Below are 26,042 nucleotides of genomic sequence, written 5' to 3'. Positions count from 1 at the left end.
CACAGGAAATATCACGGAGTGTAAAGACAAACAACAAACAGGAAGTATCACAGAGTGTGAAGACAAACAACGAACAGGAAGTGTAAAAGAGTGTAAAGACAAACGACAAACAAAAAGTATCACAGAGTTTGAAGACAAACAACACACAGGAAGTACCACAGAGTGGGAAGACAAACAACAAACAGGAAGTATGACATATTGTAAAGACAGACAACACACAGGAGGTATCGCAGAGTGTGAAGACAAACAATACACAGGAAGTATCACAGAGTGTAAAGACAAACAACAAACAGGAAGTATGACATATTGCAAAAACAGACAACACACAGGAGGTATCACAGAGTGTGAAGACAAACAACAAACAGGAAGTATCACAGAGTGTAAATACAAACAACAAACAGGAAATATCACAGAGTGTAAAGACAAATAACAAACAGGAAGTATCGCAGAGTGTGAAGACAAACACACAGGAAGTATCACAGAGTGTTAAGACAGACAACACACAAGAATTGTAACAAAGTGTAAAGACAGACAACAAACAGGAAGTATCACGGAGTGTAAAGACAAATAACAAACAGGAAGTATCACAGAGTGTGAAGACAAACAACAAACATGAAGTATCACAGAGTGTTAAGACAGACAACACACAGAAAATATCACGGAGTGTCAAGACAAACAACAAACAGGAAGTATCACGAAGTGTAAAGACAAACAACACACAGGAAGTATCACAGAGTGCAAAGACAACACACAGGAGGTATCGCAGAGTGTGAAGACAAACAATACACAGGAAGTATCACAGAACAAACAGGAAGAATCACAGAAAGGTATCACAAAGTGTGAAGACAAACAATACACAGGAAGTATCACAGATGGTAAAGACAAAGAACAAACAGGAAGTATCTCAGAGTGTAACGACAAACAACACACAGAGAGTAAAGACAAAGAACAAGCAGGAAGTATCACAGAGTGTTAAGACAGACAACACACAGGCAAACAGGAAGTATCTCAGAGTGTAAAGACAAAAACAGGAAGTATCAAATAGTGTAAAGACAAACAAAACCCAGGAAGTATCAAATAGCAACACACAGGAAGCATCAAATAGTGTAAAGACAGACAACAAACAGGAAGTATAACATATTGTAAAAACAGACAACACACAGGAGGTATCGCAGAGTGTGAAGACAAACAACAAACAAAAAGTATCACAGAGTTTGAAGACAAACAACACACATAGAGCGGCACATAGTGTAAAGACAGACAACACACAAGAATTGTAACAAAGTGTAAAGACAGACAACGTAAAGACAAACAACATACAGTAAGTATCACAGAGTGCAAATACAGACAACACACAGAAAATATCACGGAGTGTCAAGAGACAAACGACAAACAAAAAGTGTCACAGAGTTTGAAGACAAACAACACACAGGAAGCATCAAATAGTGTAAAGACAAACATAAAACGGGAAGTATCACAGAGTGCAAAGACAACACACAGGAGGTATCACAAAGTGTGAAGACAAACAATACACAGGAAGTATCACAGATGGTAAAGACAAAGAACAAACAGGAAGTATCTCAGAGTGTAAAGACAAAAAACACACAGAGAGTGTCACATAGTGGAAAGACAAACAACACGCAGGAAGAATCACAGAGTGTGAAGACAAACAACGAACAGGAAGTATCAGAATGTAAAAACAAACAACAAACAGGATATGTTCAAGACAGACAACACACAGAAAATATCACGGAGTGTCAAGAGACAAACGACAAACAAAAAGTGTCACAGAGTTTGAAGACAAACAACACACAGGATGTATCACAGAGTGTAAAGACCAACAACAAACCGGAAGTATAACATATTGTAAAAACAGACAACACACAGGAAATATGTTAAGACAAACAACACACATAGAGCGGCACATAGTGTAAAGACAAACAACACACATAGAGCGGCACATAGTGTAAAGACAAACAACACACATAGAGCGGCACATAGTGTAAAGACAGACAACGTAAAGACAAACAACATACAGGTAGTATCAAAGAGTGTTAAGACAAACAACACACAGGATGTATCACAGAGTGTAAAGCCAAACAACAAACAGGAAATATCACAGAGTGTAGGGACGAATAACAAACAGGAAGTATCAAATAGCAACACACAGGAAGCATCAAATAGTGTAAAGACAGACAACGTAAAGACAAACAACATACAGTAAGTATCACAGAGTGCAAAGACAGACAACACACAAGAATTGTAACAAAGTGTAAAGACAGACAACAAACCGGAAGTGGAAAGACAAACAAAACACAGGAAGTATCAAATAGTGTTAAGACAAACAACAAGTATCACAGAATGTAAAGAAAAACAACATACAGGAAGGATCAAAGAGTGTTAAGACAAAAAACACACAGAGAGTGTCACATAGTGGAAAGACAAACAAAACACAGGAAGTGTCACAGCATGTAAAGACAAACAACAAAACAGCCAACCGGAAGTGTCACAGAGTGGAAAGACAAACAAAACACGGGAAGTATCACAGAGTGCAAATACAGACAACACACAGGAGGTATCGCAGAGTGTGAAGACAAACAAACAAAAGAAAGTATCACATAGTGTAAAGACAGACAACGTAAAGACAAACAACATACAGTAAGTATCACAGAGTGCAAATACAGACAACACACAGAAAATATCACGGAGTGTAAAGACAAACAACGCACAGGAAGGAGCAGAATGTAAAAACAAACAACAGACAGAAAGTAACCCAAAAAGTAAAGACAAACAACATACAGGAATTATCAAAGAGTGTTAAGACAAGCAACACACAGGAAGTGTCACAGAATGTAAGGACAAACAACAAACAGGATATGTTCAAGACAGACAACACACGAGAAGAATCACAGAGTGTGAAGACAAACAAACAAAAGAAAGTATCACAGAGTGGGAAGACAAACAACAAACAAGAGTATCACAGAGTGTTAAGACAGACAACAAACCGGAAGTGGAAAGACAAACAAAACACAGAGAGTGGCACATAGTGTAAAGACAAACATCAAACAGGAAATATCACAGAGTGTAAAGACAACCAACAAACCGGAAGTATAACATATTGTAAAAACAGACAACACACAGGAGGTATCACAAAGTGTGAAGACAAACAAACAAAAGAAAGTATCACATAGTGTAAAGACAAACATCAAACAGGAAATATCACAGAGTGTAAAGACATACAACACACAGGAAATATCACGGAGTGTAAAGAAGTATCACAGAGTGTTAAGACAGACAACACACAGGCAAGTACCACAGAGTGGGAAGACAAACAACAAACAGGATATGTTCAAGACAGACAACACACGAGAAGAATCACAGAGTGTGAAGAAAAACAACAAACATGAAGTATCACAGAGAGTTAAGACAGACAACACACAAGAATTGTAACAAAGTGTAAAGACAGACAACACACGAGAAGAATCACAGAGTGTAAAGACGAACAACAAACCGGAAGTATAACATATTGTAAAAACAGACAACACACAGGAAATGTAAAGACAAACAACATACAGTAAGTATCACAGAGTGCAAAGACAACACACAGGAGGTATCACAAAGTGTGAAGACAAACAACGAACAGGAAGTGTAACGGATAAAGACAAAGAACAAACAGGAAGTATCATAGAGTGGAAAGACAAACAAAACACGGGAAGTACCAGAGAGTGTAAAGACAGACAACACACGAGAAGAATCACAGAGTGTGAAGAAAAACAACAAACATGAAGTATCACAGAGTGTGAAGACAAACAACATACAGGAAGTATCAAAGAGTGTTAAGACAAACAACACACAGGAAGTGTCACAGAATGTAAAGACAAACAACAAACAGGAAGTATCACAGAGTGTAAAGACAGACAACACACAGGAAATGTAAAGACAAACAACACACAGAGAGTGTCACATAGTGTAAAGACAAACAAAACACAGGAAGTATCAAATAGTGTAAAGACAAGCAACAAAAAGGAAGTATCACCGTGTGTTAAAGCAAACAACACACAGGAAGTATCACAGAGTGTAAAGACATACAACACACAGGAAATATCACGGAGTGTCAAGACAAACAACAAACAGGAAGTGTCATAGAGTGTAAAGACAAACAACACACAGGAAGTATCATAGAGTGGAAAGACAAACAACACACAGGAAGAATCACAGAGTGTAAAGACAAACAACAAACAGGAAGAATCACAGAATGTTAAGACAAACAACAAACAGGAAGTATCACAGAGTGTAGGGACAAATAACAAACAGGAAGTATCACATAGTGAAAAGACAAACAACATACAGTAAGTATCACAGAGTGCAAAGACAGACAACACACAGGAAGTTTCAGAGTCTAAAGACAAACAACGAACAGGAAGTGTAACGGAGTGTAAAGACAAACAACAAACAAGAAGTATCACAGAGTGTAAAGACAAACAACAAACAGGAAGTATGCCATATTGTAAAGACAGACAACACACAGGAGGTATCGCAGAGTGTGAAGACAAACAACAAACAGGAAGTATAACATATTGTAAAAACAGACAACACACAGGAGGTATCGCAGAGTGTGAAGACAAACCCACAGGAAGTATCACAGAGTGTAGAGACAAACAACAAACAGGAAATATCACAGAGTGTAAAGACAAACAACAAACAGGAAATATCACAGAGTGTAAAGACAAATAACAAGCAGGAAGTATCGCAGAGTGTGAAGACAAACACACAGGAAGTATCACAGAGTGTAAAGACAAACAACAAACAGGAAGTATCACATAGTGTAAAGACAGACAACACACAGGAAGTATCACAGAGTGTGAAGACAAACAAACAAAAGAAAGTATCACAGAGTGTAAAGACAGACAACACACAGGAGGTGTAACAGAGTGTAAAGACAGACAACAAACAGGAAGTATCACGGAGTGTAAAGACAAATAACAAACAGGAAGTATCACAGAGTGTGAAGACAAACAACATACAGGAAGTGTAACAGAGTGTTAAGACAGACAACAAACCGGGAGTATCAGAGAGTGTCAAGACAGACAACACACAGGAAATGTAAAGACAAACAACACACAGAGAGTGTCACATAGTGTAAAGACAAACAAAACACGGGAAGTATCACAGAGTGTAAAGACAGACAACACACAGGAAATATCACATAGTGTAAAGACAAACAACATACAGGAAGTATCAAAGAGTGTTAAGACAAACAACACACAAGAAGTGTCACAGAGTGTAAAGACAAACAACACACAGGAAATGTAAAGACAAACAACACACAGAGAGTGTCACATAGTGTAAAGACAAACAAAACACAGGAAGTATCAAATAGTGTAAAGACAAACAACAAAAAGGAAGTATCACCGTGTGTAAAAGCAAACAACACACAGGAAGTATCACAGAGTGTAAAGACAGACAATACACAGGAAATATCACGGAGTGTCAAGACAAACAACAAACAGGAAGTGTCACAGAGTGTAAAGACAAACAACGCACAGGAAGAAGTATCAAAGAGTGTTAAGACAAACAACACACAGGAAATGTAAAGACAAACAACACACAGTATCACATAGTGTAAAGACAAACAACAAACAGGAAGTATCACAGAGTGTAAAGACAAACAACGCACAGGAAGAATCAGAGTGTAAAAACAAACAACAGACAGGAAGTATCACAGAATGTAAAGACAAACAACACACAGGAAGTATCACAGAGTGTAAAGACAAACAATAAACAGGAAGTATTACAGAGTGTAGACACAGACAACACACAGGAAGTGTCAATAATAAATAAATAGATAGAATTAGTGTGAACAATAATGTGTAGGTAAGTGTAGAATATTGTAGGTTTGAGAAGTACGTTAAAAATACAAAAAGTCGCATTAAATATAAGAGTTTATTTTATAATCGGTTTTATACATGACATATTCAAAGTTTGATTTTAACATCTTAGCATTGTCCAACCTGATACAGACATTGTGTGTCACCCTGTCCAACCTGATACAGGCATTGTGTGTCACCCTGTCCAACCTGATATAGACATTGTGTGTCATCCTGTCCAACCTGATATAGGCATTATGTGTCATCCTGTCCAACCTGATATAGACATTGTGTGTCACCCTGTCCAACCTGATATAGACATTGTGTGTCATCATGTCCAACCTGATATAGGCATTGTGTGTCACCCTGTCCAACCTGATACAGACATTGTGTGTCACCCTGTCCAACCTGATATAGACATTGTGTGTCACCCTGTCCAACCTGATATAGACATTGTGTGTCATCCTGTCCAACCTGATATAGGCATTGTGTGTCACCTTGTCCAACCTGATACAGACATTGTGTGTCACCCTGTCCAACCTGATATAGACATTGTGTGTCACCCTGTCCAACCTGATATAGACATTGTGTGTCATCCTGTCCAACCTGATATAGGCATTGTGTGTCACCCTGTCCAACCTGATACAGACATTGTGTGTCACCCTGTCCAACCTGATATAGACATTGTGTGTCACCCTGTCCAACCTGATATAGACATTGTGTGTCATCCTGTCCAACCTGATATAGGCATTGTGTGTCACCCTGTCCAACCTGATACAGACATTGTGTGTCACCCTGTCCAACCTGATATAGACATTGTGTGTCACCCTGTCCAACCTGATATAGACATTGTGTGTCATCCTGTCCAACCTGATATAGGCATTGTGTGTCACCTTGTCCAACCTGATACAGACATTGTGTGTCACCCTGTCCAACCTGATATAGACATTGTGTGTCACCCTGTCCAACCTGATATAGACATTGTGTGTCATCCTGTCCAACCTGATATAGGCATTATGTGTCATCCTGTCCAACCTGATATAGACATTGTGTGTCACCCTGTCCAACCTGATATAGACATTGTGTGTCATCATGTCCAACCTGACATAGACATAGTGTGTCACCCTGTCTAACCTGATATAAACAAAGTGTGTCACCCTGTCCAACCTGATACAGACATTGTGTTAAATAGTATTAAAACATCAGTGGTATTTGAGCCTGTAATTTAGGCAGGAGTATGCATTGGTCACATGACCAGTATACAAAATCGCCACCCAGTAAGTCAAGTGGTTTCAGCTAAGTTCATGTAACAAATATATAAATATGAAGCATATTAGATATCATTAAATCTAAATTATCACAAAAGTTTGGTAATTTAATAAAAACATCACAGAGAAAGGATTTCTAAAATTGTTGAATCTATAGCATAAAGAGAAAATGATTTTTAAAACACTGATATGCCTGACGTTCCAACTTTGGCTGGATAACAAGCTGAATGCAAAGTCTAACTAAAGAAAAGTTATGCTAAATGCAAAGTTTTTTTGGTTTGGTTTGTTTGTGTTTTACATCCTTTTAACAGCTATGGTCATTTAAGGACGTGCCAGGTATTGATGGTGGACGAAAACCAGAGTTCTCAGAAAAAACCACCGATCAACGGCCAGTACCTGGCGACTACCCCACTTAGGTCTTGAACCCGCGACCAAGTGGTGGAGGGCTTGTGGTAGCAGAATGCCAGATGCCTTAACCACTTGGCCATTGCCGCCCTGCATGCAAAGTTTAACCAAAGTCAGTGGAATGGAAAAGATAGGTTCTAGTGGCCTTCATATGATATATTGCTGTAGTATCATCATAGATGTATCTAAATTACTCTTGAACTTCTAGTTTTAGAGCAACAGAGCTAAACACAAAGTATAGCGAAATGTTGTACACAAAGTAGTATAGACAGATCAATGGAAACCATTTACTGTTCCCACCACTGTGTTACTCGGACATAAAATTAACAATGTTCTAACATCCAGAAAATTGGTTTGACTTTGTCTTATATATACTGAAAAAGCTAAGTTTGATGATAAGAGGTCATTGTGCTTCTACTGTGTTATTTTAACTTTGACATTTTTTTGTCTGACCAGCACATGCCAGTGGACAATAGAAGTCACACCTGACTATTACCCGAAGGCATGAGCTGCTTTCTCTCAATACTAACACATCATTTTATACTTAAATGTGCTTAAACAGGCAAAGTCGTGGAACTTAAATTTATCCACTGTTGAAGTTTGGCGCAGGAATACTTCACCTTACACGAGCCAATACAGATTTGGACACCAAGATTTGGTTAAACTTTTTTTGTCCAACATATTGTTTATCAAATAGCAGATAACAAACATCCAACAGAAACAAAGAATAAATATCAGTAATTATCAATATCACAATAGATAGAAAGACATGAATTATACAGAAACCATGCTTAAAATGTATCACAGAATACAGATAAACCCCAAAAATCATCTCATTTCCATCTTCAACAAATCACCTTATCTCTCATCCAACTAATCACCTTATCTCTCAGCCAACCAATCATCTTATCTCTCATCCAACCAATCACATTATCTCTCATCCAACCAATCACATTATCTCTTCCAACCAATCACATTATCTCTCATACAACCAATCACCTTATCTCTCATACAACCAATCACCTTATCACTCATCCAACCAATCACCTTATAACTCATCCAACCAATCACGTTACCTCTCAGTAAACCAATCACCTTATCTCTCAGTCAACCAATCACCTTACCTCTCAGTCAATCAATCATTTTATCTCTCAGCCAACCAATCACCTTATCTCTCTTCCAACTAATCACCTTATCTTTCATCCAACCAATCACCTTATCTCTCATCCAACCAATCACCTTATCTCTCATCCAACTTATCACCTTATCTCTCAGTCTACCAATCACCTTATCTCTCAGTCAACCAATCATCTCATTTTACAGTCAACCAATCACCTTATTTCTCAGTCAACCAATCACCTTATATCTCAGTCAACCAATCACCTTATCTCTCACACCTTATCTCTCAGTCTACCAATCCCCTCATTTCACAGTCAACCAACCACCTCATTTCACAGGCAACCAATCACCTTATTTCTCAGTCAACCAATCACCTTATATCTCAGTCAACCAATCACCTTATCTCTCACACCTTATCTCTCAGTCTACCAATCACCTAATTTCACAATCAACCAACCACCTCATTTCACAGGCAACCAATCACCTTATTTCTCAGTCAACCAATCACATTATCTCTCAGTCAACAAATCACCTCATTTCACAGTCAACCAATCACGTTACCTCTCAGTCGACCAATCACCTCATTTCACAGTCAACCAATCACCTAATTTCACAGTCAACCAATCACCTCATTTCTCAGTCAACCAATCACCTCATTTCACAGTCAACCAATCACCTAATTTCACAGTCAACCAATCACCTCATTTCTCAGTCAACCAATCACCTCATTTCACAGTCAACCAATCACCTTATTTCTCAGTCAACCAATCACATTATCTCTCAGTCAACGAATCACCTCATTTCACAGTCAACCAATCACGTTACCTCTCAGTCGACCAATCACCTCATTTCACAGTCAACCAATCACCTCATTCCACAGTCAACCAATCACCTCATTCCACAGTCAACCAATCACCTCATTTGACCTTATCTCTTCTTGTCAATCAAGTAATTTACAGTATAAAACAGGTAAAGCAGTACATTTTTCAATCTGATTAAGAGATAATATATTCTAACAAAAAGTCAATGAGATAAAACAACCAAGATACCAATATCCCCAAATTACTGCAACATATAAAATGTTATTTTCTATGTCACCAAAATCATTTTTATAATTTTTTACTTAAATATACAAAAAAATGGCCATATCTGTATCAATATTCAATTCTACATACATCATGTTGACTATGGTACTTGCATATAAAAAGAGTTAAATAAAAACAAACTGGATATAGGAAGAAATGTCTGAGTCATAATGAAAGTCTATAATTTACTCTGATTCCTATAATAGGCCTCAAGTCCTTTATTGGCCAGTTGAATATTAGATTTCTACGCCTAGGTGCCTTTACTGTTTCCATACAATGTTTTCAATGGTACATTAAGAGAAATCTTTTGAACATAAACTCTGTTGGACCCCAGCTTTCTGTCTCTGTTGGACCACACACTAATGATACTGAGTCCCTTGGCCAAAGGTACTCGGATATCCAATGAGGTTAAAATCTCTTCACTTAAATTAGATAAGTCTTTTAAAGACTTACGACTATTTCCCACATTGGGAAAAACCCACCCATCCACTCTAACCCCACGAGGGCCATCATCTTCATTACACAAGTCTGAATCCACTTGGCCTAGTGGGCATATATCAAATTAGATTAAAAGTCCTGTATCTGTAGTCTAGGAACATTTACTTAAAGATTTAACCCATTTTCTCTATTGGGCCCCAGCCCTCTGCCCTGAGGAGTGAAGGGGGCACAACCTTTGTTTATAAAAAAAAAACGAGTTCCCTTGGCCAAGGCATCCTTTATACCAAATAAGACTAAAAACTCTTCGCTAATATAACTAAACAGATACTAAAGAAGTATCATCCCATTTACCTCTATTTCCCCAGCAGGGTTACAGAAATCGTGTATATCACATTGAATCCCTCATCCCAGGGATGCTGAACACCAAATTTTGTCAAAATCTATTATGCCATTCTGGGTTAACATTGTTCTAGATTATAAATTGACAGACTGATGTCACACCATGACACAGCCTCACATAAACATAGAAGACACTTTGTAGCCTAGGCTATAAAACAGCGGTCAATGAATGTCCGTTTTGGTCGTGTTAGGAAGTTTAAGGGAGGTAAGTCCCCCCAAAACAAGAAGTACGGCTACCATTATCATGGGCACTGAACAGTGAATGTCTACTAATTCCCCAAAGGCAAGGTTCCCAAGGATTGCTCCTATTCTGTTCGCTGCAGAAGACACTCCCATAGCTGTTGACCTACAAAAAAGGACAGAATCAAAGTTATAATTGCTTTAACTGAAAGTCATGTAAGCAGGCTTGGAAACATTGCCAATTTTTCTATTTTTCTAAACAGAAGATTTCCAAAGAATTACAGCTCATGTTGCGGGCACAAATTAGTATACAAAAAACAGTAATTAAACATTTGACCCCTAATGGTGATCATGACCCTGATATTAGAAATGATACACTGTCTACCACTGATACCTGATTAATGTATAGCAAATGTGGAGAAGTGATCTGAAATATTTATTGACTTTCTATATTTTGTAGAAGGGGAGACAAACACAAATATGTAAGATGGCAAATCAGTATCTACTTATCTGACACAATGTGGAGGATGTACTTACCTGACACAATGTGGAGGATATACTTACCTGACACAATGTGGAGCATATACTTACCTGACACAATGTGGAGGATGTACTTACCTGACACAATGTGATGGATGTACTTACCTGACACAATGTGGAGGATGTACTTACCTGACACAATGTGGAGGATGTACTTACCTGACACAATGTGGAGGATGTACTTACCTGACACAATGTGGAGGATGTACTTACCTGACACAATGTGGAGGATGTACTTACCTGACACAATGTGGAGGATGTACTTACCTGACACAATGTGGAGGATGTACTTACCTGACACAATGTGGAGGATGTACTTACCTGACACAATGTGGAGGATGTACTTACCTGACACAATGTGGAGGATGTACTTACCTGACACAATGTGGAGGATGTACTTACCTGACACAATGTGGAGGATGTACTTACCTGACACAATGTGGAGGATGTACTTACCTGACACAATGTGGAGGATGTACTTACCTGACACAATGTGGAGGATGTACTTACCTGACACAATGTGGAGGATGTACTTACCCGACACAATGTGGAGGATGTACTTACCTGATACAATGTGGAGGATGTACTTACCCGACACAACGTGGAGGATGTACTTACCCGACACATTGTGGAGGATGTACTTACCTGACACAATGTGGAGGATGTACTTACCCGACACAATGTGGAGGATGTACTTACCTGACACCAGTAGGAAAGAGCTCGGCCTGGAGTACATCAAGCGCATTCCAGGCAAGTGTGGAGATGAGACCAAATGTACAGGATAGCAGCAGATTCTGCACTTTGTTGTGAATTAAGGGGATGAAGAACACCGTCACTCCAGACCCCAGCATACCAATCACTGTAAACAGGTAACGACACCAATTAATGTACACAGGTAACGACACCAATCACTGGAACCAGGTAACGACACAAATCACTGTAAACAGGTAACAACACAAATCACTGTAAACAGGAAACGACACCAATCACTGTAAACAGGTAACAACACAAATCACTGTAAACAGGTAACGACACCAATCAATGTACACAGGTAACGACACCAATTAATGTAAACAGGTAACGACACCAATTAATGTAAACAGGTAACGACACCAATCACTGTAAACAGGTAATGACATCAATCACTGTAAACAGGTAACGACACTTACATCTCATACAGGTTACCACACTTATATCTGATACAGGTAACGACACTTATATCTCATACAGGTAACCACACTTATCTCTGATACAGGTAACGACACTTACATCTTATACAGGTAACCACACTTATATCTGATACAGGTAACGACACTTATATCTGATACAAGTAACCACACTTACCTCGGATACAGGTAACCACACTTACCTCAGATACAGGTAACCACACTTATATCTGATACAGGTAACCACACTTACTTCAGATACAGGTAACCACACTTATATCCGATACAGGTAACCACACTTATATCTAGTACAGGTAACCACCCTTACCCCAGATACAGGTAACCACACTTACCTCAGATCCAGGTAACCACACTTATATATCTGATACAGGAAACCACACTTATATCTGATTCAGGTAACCACACTTACTTCTGATACAGGTAACCACACCTATATCTGATACAGGTAACCCCACTTATATATCTGATACAGGAAACCACACTTATATCTGATTCAGGTAACCACACTTACTTCTGATACAGGTAACCACACCTATATCTGATACAGGTAACCAAACTTATATCTGATACAGGTAACCACACTTATATCTAGTACAGGTAATGACACTTATCTCTGATACAGGTAACCACACTAATATCTGATACAGGTAACCACACTTATATCTGATACAGGTAACCACACTTATATCTGATACAGGTAACCACACTTATATCTAGTACAGGTAACCACACTTATATATGATACAGGTAACCACACTTATATCTAGTACAGGTAACGACACTTATCTCTGATACAGGTAACCACACTTATATCTGATACAAGTAACCACACTTATATCTGATACAGGTAACCACACTTATATCTGATACAGGTAACCATACTAATCTCTGATACAGGTAACCACACTTATATCTGATACAGGTAACCACACTAATCTCTGATACAGGTAACCACACTTTTATCTGATACAGGTAACCACACTTATATCTGATACAGGTAACCACCCTTATATCTCATACAGGTAACCACACTTACCTTTCATACAGGTAACCACACTTATATCTTATACAGGTAACCACACTTATATCTTATACAGGCAACCACACTTATATCTGATACAGTTAACCACACTTATATCTCATACAGGTAACCACACTTACCTTTCATACAGGTAACCACACTTATATCTGATACAGGTAACCACACTTATATCTCATACAGGTAACCACACTTATATCTCATACAGGTAACCACACTTACCTTTCATACAGGTAACCACACTTATATCTGATACAGGTAACCACACTAATCTCTGATACAGGTAAAGACAGTCAAACACGACTCTTTAAAAGAATGCTACCCTATATTTATATTGTAACCTTTGTTAGTTTACTAATACAGATATAACTTGTTTATAGACTTTATTACTTCATTTGAAGTGAGAACTTTTATTGAGATTATTAATATCTAACATGTTTACTCACACATGTAGCACAAATCAGTTCATGTAACAAAAAAACAAGGCAAAGTATTGCAAGGCAATCCATAGTCCCCCACTGGTAATGATTTCATTATTTTACAATCAATGCACTTATGTCAGGATGTTAGGAAAGTATCCCGATACATACCTCTTGCACTCCCCAATCCCAAGATGTCCTTGTATACCAAATCTGGTTACTCCAGGTGAAAAAGTATAGAAGATATGCCCCAAAATGTTTTTTTCAAAAGCAAAGTTAAGGTCAAAGGTCACGGTGACCTAATTCTTGCACTCAGCACTCCCCCATCCAAAGATGTTCTTGTACACCAAATATTGTTGCTCCAGGTGGAAAAGTATAGAAGGTATGTCCCTTTTTTTTTCTATCATACACAAAAGCTGCCTTTTGTTAGCACTATTACTAGTAGAACCTGAAGTAGATGTGAATGTTTGCAGAGGAACTAGTAGAACCTGAAGTAGATGTTAATCTTAGCACTATTACTAGTAGAACCTGAGGTAGATGTAAATGTTAGCACTATTACTAGTAGAACCTGAAGTAGATGTGAATCATAGCACTATTACTAGTAGAACCTGAGGTAGATGTAAATGTTAGCACTATTACTAGTAGAACCTGAGGTAGATGTAAATGTTAGCACTATTACTAGTAGAACCTGAAGTAGATGTNTGGAAGTAGATGTGAATGTTTGCAGTGGAAGTAGATGTGAATGTTTGCAGTGGAAGTAGATGTGAATGTTTGCAGTGGAAGTAGATGTGAATGTTTGCAGTGGAAGTAGATGTGAATGTTTGCAGTGGAAGTAGATGTGAATGTTTGCAGTGGAAGTAGATGTGAATGTTTGCAGTGGAAGTAGATGTGAATGTTTGCAGTGGAAGTAGATGTGAATGTTTGCAGTGGAAGTAGATGTGAATGTTTGCAGTGGAAGTAGATGTGAATGTTTGCAGTGGAAGTAGATGTGAATGTTTGCAGTGGAAGTAGATGTGAATGTTTGCAGTGGAAGTAGATGTGAATGTTTGCAGTGGAAGTAGATGTGAATGTTTGCAGTGGAAGTAGATGTGAATGTTTGCAGTGGAAGTAGATGTGAATGTTTGCAGTGGGACTAGACAAAGCTCTGGCATATGGAACGCTTTTGAGACCTGTCTTTACCTAATATTCCTTTTCTCCCAATTTTATCCATAAGAAATATTGTGAATAGGTTTCCCGGTAGGTTGGACAGTGCCGTGAGGAAGCCAGACTGGTACGTCCAGGTGTCTGGAATCGTACAGTTTTGGTCGCCGCTTTCTGTAACATTAGAACCCTTCACTGAGTCACATGGAGATCCACCATATTTCTCTACACGGGAAAACAACTCGGGAAACCACATCCACAGTCCATAATACCTGCCACAGAGAAGTACAGGTCATAACTTCTGTATTACAGAGACGAAATGCTTTCCACAGAACAATTTTATATTAAAAACATCAATTATCAAACAATATATGTAAAAATACACTGTATTGATAACAAAAAGAAATGGTTAGTTTTGTGTCGGTCACACAGAGTCAGTCAGACTGCAGGAATGAATGTTGTTAAAGAACGATTGGATGAACTGATGCCACAGCTTATATTGATTTATTTTAATCCTTGCTCAGGAAACTAACACACAATTAGAATTATTGAGCTGAAACTTAATATTTACCCAAAACTGATGGTAAATGTGACAATGAGCAGAATTATGGTAGATCGTCGCAGAGGAGCTCGAAACAGTTCTATTGTGGAATCAAGAAGCTGAAATACAAAACACAATCATTGACACACAAAATGGTGACACATATAGTAAAATTTGTGTTTAAATATAGCGTGGGGAAACAATTGAGCCAATGAAATTCAAAATCAAAACATGTGTTCAGTTATGAAGGGTACTAACACTCTTCCAAGTTTGAGTTAGGAGGGATATTTAACTCTTCCAAGTTTGAGTTAGGAGGGATATTTAACTCTTCCTAATTTGAGTTAGGAGGGATATTTTACTCTTCCTAATTTGAGTTAGGAGGGATATTCAACTCTTCCTAATTTGAGTTAGGAGGGATATTTAACTCTTCCTAATTTGAGTTAGGAGGGAAATTTAACTCTTCCTAATTTGAGTTAGGGGGAAATTTAACTCTTCCTAATTTGAGTTAGGAGGGATACTCAACTCTTCCTAGTTTGAGTTAGGAGGGATACTCAACTCTTCCTAGTTTGAGTAAGGAAGTTCAACCTTTCCTAGTTTGAGTTAGGAATGGAGTTAAACTCTTTGAGTTACAATGTAGAAGGAGTGTTAAACCCTTTGAGTTACAATGTAGAAGGAGTGTTAAACCCTTTGAGTTACAATGTAGAAGGAGTGTTAAACCCTTTGAGTTACAATGTAGAAGGAGTGTTAAACCCTTTGAGTTACAATGTAGAAGGAGTGTTAAACCCTTTGAGTTACAATGTAGAAGGAGTGTTAAACCCTTTGAGTTACAATGTAGAAGGAGTGTTAAACCCTTTGAGTTACAATGTAGAAGGAGTGTTAAACCCTTTGAGTTACAATGTAGAAGGAGTGTTAAACCCTTTGAGTTACAATGTAGAAGGAGTGTTAAACCCTTTGAGTTACAATGTAGAAGGAGTGTTAAACCCTTTGAGTTACAATGTAGAAGGAGTGTTAAACCCTTTGAGTTACAATGTAGAAGGAGTGTTAAACCCTTTGAGTTACAATGTAGAAGGAGTGTTAAACCCTTTGAGTTACAATGTAGAAGGAGTGTTAAACCCTTTGAGTTACAATGTAGAAGGAGTGTTAAACCCTTTGAGTTACAATGTAGAAGGAGTGTTAAACCCTTTGAGTTACAATGTAGAAGGAGTGTTAAACCCTTTGAGTTACAATGTAGAAGGAGTGTTAAACCCTTTGAGTTACAATGTAGAAGGAGTGTTAAACCCTTTGAGTTACAATGTAGAAGGAGTGTTAAACCCTTTGAGTTACAATGTAGAAGGAGTGTTAAACCCTTTGAGTTACAATGTAGAAGGAGTGTTAAATCCTTTGAGTTACAATGTAGAAGGATGTTAAACCCTTTGAGTTACAATGTAGAAGGAGTGTTAAACCCTTTGAGTTACAATGTAGAAGGAGTGTTAAACCCTTTGAGTTACAATGTAGAAGGAGTGTTAAACCCTTTGAGTTACAATGTAGAAGGAGTGTTAAACCCTTTGAGTTACAATGTAGAAGGAGTGTTAAACCCTTCAGAGTTTGAACTAGGAGGAGTGTCATGCAATCATTCACAAAAACGCTGCAGGAAAATGTCAACAAATATCATCTTTTGTGCAGAGATACACTAGTGGCATTTTGATTTCATATAAGACAAAGTTAGAACAATAAAACTGTTGTTCCCAAGATATTTACCTGAATGATGGTCTTTGCCAGTCTACAAATCAAACAGTCCTATATTTACCTGAATGATGGTCTTTGCCAGTCTACAAATCAAACAGTCCTATATTTACCTGAATGATGGTCTTTGCCAGTCTACAAATTAAACAATCCTATATTTACCTTTGTAACAGACTTTGAACCACATGTTCCTTTGATGTTCTTGGTGGCATTTGAGCGGTAATGTGAATCTGTCTTACTGTCTGATGACAACACAATGGATTCCACCTGGAAAAATATTTTTATCTCTGTAAGGTTTACAAGATTGCAACGATATTTATCAAATATTAGACATATTGTTAAGATATTAATGAAATATTAGACATATTGTAAAGATATTAATAAAATATTAGACATTTTGTAAAGATATTAATAAAATATTAGACATATTGTAAAGATATTAATAAAATATAAGACATATTGTAAAGATATCAATAAAATATTAGACATATTGTAAAGATATTAATAAAATATTAGACATATTATGAAGATATTAATGAAACAATCGAGACATTTTAACTCTTTTAAATTACAAAGATAGCTTTCTACTGGTAAAACTTGCATTCATCAAACTATGATCAAAGTACCAAGAAGTTATGGCAAAGGTGTGTTTAACAAGAGGCCCAATGGGCCTGCATCGCTCACCTGGTATTTATCTCACAATTGTAACCTTAAAAGTGCACTAAAAATAATAATTAAATACAAAGTAAATTTAATTCCATTTATTGTGTGGATTTGCATATGTTATGTAGTACTATTTTTATAGGTGGAAGGACTTCTTGCTTTTGCCTCTGCATCTATTTATTAAAACATACCGTGACCGGTTTACCGCTTTACAGGCAAGAACACATGTCACATGACGGGCGATAGCATCACTTGAACAAATTTTGTCAGAGGCCAAAGGCAAGAAGTTTCGCTCATTTTTTATCCCGCCTCCATCCCCTCATCTCCACCAAGCATTGGGGATATTTAAATATACTCATAATTAATCTTCGGAGAGTCATTTATCATGATTGGATTTTGTTGTATACATGTTTGTTCTTTATGTCGTTTTGTGAATAAACGGGGGCGGTTTTTGCCCCCCTCCTGCGATAGTCATAGAATCACTATTGGATATTGCACAATGACTACATGTATTTTAGGTCAGTGTGTAGTGACATGTAGTGTATACATGTTTGTTCTTTATGTCGTTTTATGAATAAACAGCCTATTTCATATCAAACTGGTATTACTGGTGTCATTTGCTTTTGGTATAATGAGTATGGCTTGCTGTGTGGCTAGTGTAAAGAATCACACACTATAAATAAAGCTACAGGCAAAATATCAGTGTCTTGCCTTCAAGTCATTCAGAAGAACCTGTTAAATGATAAAAACACATTTGACCCCTGTGACCTTGAAAGTCAAACATGGACAATAAGTTGAACAAACTTCATAGCCCTTCCTCCCAGAATGCAACTTGCCAAATATCACCACCTTATACCTTTTGTTTATTGAGAAGATGACTTTAAAAGATTTATGCACTATGGACCAGATGTGACCATGAAAGTATGTCAAGGTCATTCATTTCAACAAGCAATCACCCTGTATGCTTTAGTTATTCAGAAGAAGTTGTTTAAAGATTTCAAAATATTTGACCCCTGTGACCTTGAATATGGGCAAAGGTCATTCATTTGAACAAACTTCATAGTCCTTCATGACAACATCCTTCTGGCCAAATATCATCACCCTGCACCTTTTGGTTATACAAAAGAAGTCGATTAAAGGTTTTCAAGACAATTGACCCCTGTGACCTTGAATATAGATGATGGTCATTCATTTGAACAAACTTGGTAGCCCTTCATCCTTACATCCTTCTGACCAAATATCATCACACTGGACATATCAGTTTTACAGAAGAAGTTGTTTAAAGGTTTTTAAAATATTTGACCCCTATAACCTTGAAAATGGGCAAAGGTAATTCATTTGAACAAACATGGTAGCCCTTTATCCCAGCATGCTACTGGCCAAATATCATGGTGCAGACGCCGCACCATTCCAAAAGCTCACTTGGCCCTTGATATCAATTTTAAGAGTTGTAGCCATATTGTCACCAACATGTGAATCCATAGTCTTTATGAGAAGGCATAAGGGTGAGGTTGTGAGGAAGTGTTTTGGGGCTAGTGACATCAGACTTTATAACAAGTGTTTAATTATTAGTGACATCAGTAGACTTTATAACAAGTGTTTAATGTTAAGTGACATCAGTAGACTTTATAACAAGTGTTTACTGCTAAATGACATCAATAGACTTTATAACAAGTGTTTAACGTTAAGTGACATCAGTAGACTTTAAAACAAGTGTTTAATGTTAAGTGACATAAGTAGACTTTATAACAAGTGTTTAATGTTAAGTCACATCAGTAGACTTTATAACAAGTGTTTAGTGTTAAGTGACATCAGTAGACTTTATAACAAGTGTTTGATGATAAGTGACATCAGTAGACTTTAAAACAAGTGTTTAATGTTAAGTGACATCAGTAGACTTTATAACAAGTGTTTACTGTTAAATGACATCAGTAGACCTTATAACTAGTGTTTAATGTTAAGTGACATCAGTAGACTTTATAACAAGTGTTTAATATTAAGTGACATCAGTAGACTTTATAACAAGTGTTTACTCTTAAATGACATTAATAGACTTTATAACAAATGTTTAATGTTAAGTGACATCAGTAGACTTTAAAACAAGTGTTTTATGTTAAGTGACATCAGGAGACTTTAAAACAAGTGTTTAATGTTAAGTGACATCAGTAGACTTTATAACAAGTGTTTAATGTTAAGTGACATCAGTAGACTTTATAACAAGTGTTTAATGTTAAGTGACATCAGTAGACTTTATAACAAGTGTTTAATGTTAAGTGACATCAGTAGACTTTATAACAAGTGTTTAATGTTAAGTGACATCAGTAGACTTTATAACAAGTGTTTAATGTTAAGTGACATCAGTAGACTTTATAACAAGTGTTTAATGTTAAGTGACATCAGTAGACTTTATAACAAGTGTTTAATGTTAAGTGACATCAGTAGACTTTATAACAAGTGTTTAATGTTAAGTGACATCAGTAGACTTTATAACAAGTGTTTAATGTTAAGTGACATCAGTAGACTTTATAACAAGTGTTTAATGTTAAGTGACATCAGTAGACTTTATAACAAGTGTTTAATGTTAAGTGACATCAGTAGACTTTATAACAAGTGTTTAATGTTAAGTGACATCAGTAGACTTTATAACAAGTGTTTAATGTTAAGTGACATCAGTAGACTTTATAACAAGTGTTTAATGTTAAGTGACATCAGTAGACTTTATAACAAGTGTTTAATGTTAAGTGACATCAGTAGACTTTATAACAAGTGTTTAATGTTAAGTGACATCAGTAGACTTTATAACAAGTGTTTAATGTTAAGTGACATCAGTAGACTTTATAACAAGTGTTTAATGTTAAGTGACATCAGTAGACTTTATAACAAGTGTTTAATGTTAAGTGACATCAGTAGACTTTATAACAAGTGTTTAATGTTAAGTGACATCAGTAGACTTTATAACAAGTGTTTACTGTTAAATGACATCAGTAAACTTTATAACTAGTGTTTAATGTTAAGTGACATCAGTAGACTTTAAAACAAGTGTTTAATGTTAAGTGACATCATTAGACTTTTTAACCAGTGTTTAATGTTAAGTGACATCAGTAGACTTTATAACAAGTGTTTACTGTTAAATGACATCAGTAGACTTTATAACAAGTGTTTAATTTTAAGTGACATCAGTAGACTTTATAACTAGTGTTTAATGTTCAGTGACATCAGTAGACTTTATAACAAGTGTTTAATTTTAAATGACATCAGTAGACTTTATTACAAGTGCTTATTGTTCAGTGACATCAATAGACTTAATAACAAGTGTTTAATGTTAAGTGACATCAGTAGACTTTATATCAAGTGTTTACTGTTAAATGACATCAGTAGACTTTACAACTAGTGTTTAATGTTAAGTGACATCCGTTCACTTTATAACAAGTGTTTACTGTTAAGTGACATCAGTAGACTTTATAACAAGTGTTTAATTTTAAATGACATCAGTAGACTTTATTACAAGTGCTTATTGTTCAGTGACATCAATAGACTTAATAACAAGTGTTTAATGTTAAGTGACATCAGTAGACTTGATAACTAGTGTTTAATGTTAAGTGACATCCGTTCACTTTATAACAAGTGTTAATTGTTAAATGACATCAGTAGACTTTATAACAACTGTTTACTTTTAAGTGACATCAGTAGACTTTATAACAAGTGCTTTGTTCAGTGACATCAGTAGATTTGATAACTAGTGTTTAATGTTAAGTGACATCAGTAGACTTTATATCAAGTGATTACTGTTAAATGACATCAGTAGACTTTATAACAAGTGCTTTGTTCAGGGACATCAGTAGATTTGATAACTAGTGTTTAATGTTAAGTGACATCAGTAGACTTTATATCAAGTGTTTACTGTTAAATGACATCAGTAGACTTTATAACAGGTGTTTACTGTTAAATGCCATCAGTAGACTTTATAACAAGTGTTTACTGTTAAATAACATCAGTAGATTTGATAACTAGTGTTTAATGTTAAGTGACATCAGTTGAGTATTTAACAATTGTTTACTGTTAAGTGACATCAGTAGACTTTATAACAAGTGTTTACTGTTAAATGACATCAGTAGACTTTATAACAAGTGTTTACTGTTAAATGACATCTGTAGACTTTATAACAAGTGTTTAATGTTAAGTGACATCAGTAGACTTTATATCAAGTGATTACTGTTAAATGACATCAGTAGACTTTATAACAAGTGCTTTGTTCAGTGACATCAGTAGACTTTATAACTAGTGTTTAATGTTCAGTGACATCAGTAGACTTTATAACAAGTGTTTAATGTTAAGTGACATCAGTAGACTTTATATCAAGTGTTTACTGTTAAATGACATCAGTAGACTTTATAACACGTGTTCAATGTTCACTGACATCAGTAGACTTTATAACAAGTGCTTTGTTCAGTGACATCAGTAAACTTTATAACAACTGTTTAATGTTAAGTGACATCAGTAGACTTTATATCAAGCGTTTAATGTTCAGTGACATCAATAGACTTTAAAACAAGTGTTTAATGTTAAGTGACATCAGTAGACTTTATAGCAAGCGCTTTGTTCAGTGACATCAGTAGACTTTATAACAAGTGTTTAATGTTAAGTGACATCAGTAGACTTTATAGCAAGTGCTTTGTTCAGTGACATCAGTAGACTTTATAACAGGTGCTTTGTTCAGTGACATCAGTAGACTTTATAACAAGTGTTTAATGTTAAGTGACATCAGTAGACTTTATAACAAGTGTTTAATGTTAAGTGACATCAGTAGACTTTATAACAACTGCTTTGTTCAGTGACATCAGTAGACTTTATAACAACTGTTTAATGTTCAATGACAGCTGTAGACTTTATAACAAGTGTTTACTGTTATGTGACATCAGTAGACTTTATAACAAGTGTTTAATGTTCAATGATAGCTGTAGACTTTATAGCAAGTGTTTACTGTTAAGTGACATCAGTAGACTTTATAACAGGTGTGTAATGTTAAGTGAAATCAGTGGACTTTATAACAAGTGTTTACTGTTAAGTGACATCAGTAGACTTTATAACACGTGTTCAATGTTCACTGACATCAGTAGACTTTATAACAGGTGTTTAAGTGACATCAGTAGACTTTATAACATGTGTTCAATGTTCACTGACATCAGTAGACTTTATAACAGGTGTGTAATTTTAAGTGAAATCAGTAGGCTTTAAAACAAGTGTTAAATGATAAGTGACATCTTACGTCATAGGGCATTAATGCATTGGGATTGTTGATGTCATAAATTTTCTTCAGCACTGCAGCAGCCTGCTCTTCTTTACCAACCTAAAGAAATATTCAAAATTGTATGATAGCAATCACACAAGAACAATCATATGATATAACAATCACCTTACATAACAATAACGTTTGATAACAGTCACCTTACATAACAATCACATAACATAACGATCACATGACATAACAATCACATGACATAACAATAACAATCACATGACATAACAATCACATAATGTAACAATCACATGACATAACAATCACATGACATAACAATCACATGACATAACAATCACATGACATAACAATCACATGACATAACAATCATATAACGTAACAATCACATGACATAACAATCACATGACATAACAATCACATAACGTAACAATCACATGACATAACAATCACATAACATAACAATCACATGACATAACAATAACATTTGATAAGAATCACAGAAGATCTAGGTCTAGTAATTAAAGCTGACAATGCAAGTTAAAAAGCTTTCATTTGAGAATTTCTCTTCCGGCTGTCATTTCTAAATAAGTGCCAACATTTTAGTTTGTCTTGCTTGGTAACGAGTAAGGGTCCTCGCTGGGTATAAAAGCGCATTATCTGTCAAACTGATGAGTTCCATTTCCATTTTATTCAACTGATCTGATAGATACGACAGCCGAAAGAGATTGGCACTTCCTTAGAAACGACAGCCGAAAGCGATTGGTACTTCCTTAGAAACGACAGCCGAAAGTGATTGGCACTTCCTTAGAAACAGCCGAAAGTGATTGGCACTTCCTTAGAAACAACAGCCAAAGGCGATTGGCACTTCTTTAGAAATGACAGCCGAAAGCGATTGGCACTTCCTTAGAAATGACAGCTGAAAGCGATTGGCACTTCCGTAGGAACGACAGCCGAAAGCGATTGGCACTTCCTTAGAAACGACAGCTGAAAGCGATTGGCACTTCCTTAGGTACGACAGCCGAAAGTGATTGGCACTTTCTTAGAAACGACAGCCGAAAGAGATTGGCACTTCCTTAGAAACGACAGCTGAAAGCAATTGGCACTTCCTTAGAAACGACAGCGGGAGGAGATTGGCACTGGGGAAGATTTCATGCCAGATAAAACCCTCTTTTTTTTAATCTCAACTAAAAGCTTTTTTACTTGCACTGTCAGCTTGAATTGTGTTCTATAGAAGGAAGCATACTGGTGTACTTAAGAATCTCCATGTTTACAGCATTCTACTGCCTCCTCCATCCAGGGTCTCCCAACATTGATCTGACAGTATATACTAATATATGACCAGGCTACTGATCTTGAGGATAACAAGTTTACACTGAACACTCCTATTGTATACAGCGAGCTGCGGACATCCTAATATGCCTGTCACATCTTGAATGAGTAGTTGTTTGCATCATGGAAATACAATAAACTTTTGTGAGTAATTGATATCAAAGGAGAAATAATTCAACATACCCGGTAGATCAAAGAGTGTAATGAAACATCATGGAATGCATATAGTATTGCATTAATGTATAATAATAATAATAATATACAACATTTGATATAGCGCCCTATCTAGCTAACATAAGCCACTCTAAAGCGCTCTACAGTACATAGTTATACAATTAATACAACTAGGATATACAATAACCCGGGGGAATAAGTCTATTAACTGTTTTAAATATTGTATTTGTAATATTGTATTAAATATTGAGTCTTTGACTCAAAGTGTTATCCACCTGAAACAAAGTCTTTTATTATTATTATTATTATAATTATGGTAAGATAATTGTGATTACACTCACTCCACCGATTCAAGGGGCATAACTCCATAAATTACAATCAGATAATGGTGGTTATCTAACTTGTCCTAGTTTACCTTCCTTCCTCTCCAGCATCATACTTACCCTCATTAGGGTTTATGGACTCCACACTATGGCATCACACAAGCACTAAGTAGAAATTTCGGAATCTCTGTTAACAAACTTACACTAAGCAGAAATTTGGGACTCTCCGGCATCAAGAAGAAAAGTGCTGCTGATGATAAACTTGGAAAAGTACAGATTGCAATAAAGATCCTCCAGCTGTTATAGGTGAAGTTTGGTGAAGAGTAGCCAATATCTAATGGCACAATGATCCAGGCCAGCCCTAAAATATAACATTCAGTTACCATGGTGATGTAATGTGAACAAGAACACTGAATTGCTACATGTATGGTGATATACCATGAACTATAAACAAAAATAAATATACAAAATTTGATATAGCACCCTATCTAACTAGAAAAGGCCACTTTAAAGCATGTTACCATGATGATACCACCACACTGAGTTACCATGATGATACCACCACACTGAGTTGCCACGATGATACCACCACCACACTGAGTTACCATGATGATACCACCACCACACTGAGTTACCATGATGATACCACCACCACACTGAGTAACCATGATAATACCACCACACTGAGTTACCATGATGATACCACCACCACACTGAGTAACCATGATGATACCACCACACTGAGTTACCATGGTGATACCACCACCACACTGAGTTACCATGATGATACCACCACACTGAGTTATCATGATGATACCACCACCACACTGAGTTACCATGATGATACCATCACCACACTGAGTAACCATGATGATACCACCACCACACTGAGTTATGATACCACCACCACACTGAGTTACCATGATGATACCATCACCACACTGAGT

At 36.5% G+C, this 26,042-nt stretch overlaps 2 protein-coding genes across 4 annotated transcripts in view; both read right to left on the bottom strand.

The window, feature by feature from the left end:
* Positions 1-5,930: 5,930 nt before the first annotated feature.
* The window catches only part of LOC110460352 (synaptic vesicle glycoprotein 2C-like), a 54,424-nt gene continuing 34,312 nt past the window's right edge, over positions 5,931-26,042 (bottom strand). The window contains exons 7-15 of one of the 3 annotated variants that reach the window (XM_021513219.1): positions 25,299-25,456; positions 23,279-23,359; positions 17,512-17,616; positions 15,658-15,746; positions 15,126-15,358; positions 12,001-12,160; positions 9,408-10,927; positions 9,240-9,335; positions 5,931-9,033 (exon numbers count right to left, since the gene is read on the bottom strand). In XM_021513219.1, coding sequence (XP_021368894.1) covers positions 10,744-10,927; positions 12,001-12,160; positions 15,126-15,358; positions 15,658-15,746; positions 17,512-17,616; positions 23,279-23,359; positions 25,299-25,456 — 1,010 coding nt within the window. In that variant the 3' untranslated portion in view covers positions 5,931-9,033; positions 9,240-9,335; positions 9,408-10,743. Of the gene's footprint in view, positions 9,034-9,239; positions 10,928-12,000; positions 12,161-15,125; positions 15,359-15,657; positions 15,747-17,511; positions 17,617-23,278; positions 23,360-25,298; positions 25,457-26,042 lie in introns of all 3 variants that reach the window. The other 2 variants (XM_021513218.1, XM_021513217.1) reach the window with 2 other exon arrangements.
* LOC110460353 overlaps positions 25,463-26,042 on the bottom strand; it is a 3,572-nt gene continuing 2,992 nt past the window's right edge. The window contains exon 2 of the mRNA XM_021513220.1: positions 25,463-26,032. Within this exon, the coding sequence (XP_021368895.1) occupies positions 25,584-26,032 (449 nt within the window). The 3' untranslated portion in view covers positions 25,463-25,583. The remainder of the gene's footprint in view (positions 26,033-26,042) is intronic.

The sequence above is a fragment of the Mizuhopecten yessoensis genome, unplaced genomic scaffold, assembly GCF_002113885.1.
Source record: "Mizuhopecten yessoensis strain PY_sf001 unplaced genomic scaffold, ASM211388v2 scaffold10363, whole genome shotgun sequence".
Taxonomy (NCBI): Eukaryota; Metazoa; Mollusca; class Bivalvia; order Pectinida; family Pectinidae; genus Mizuhopecten; species Mizuhopecten yessoensis.
Note: the sequence above shows the minus strand (reverse complement) of the source record. Positions and strands in the feature narration are given on the sequence as shown.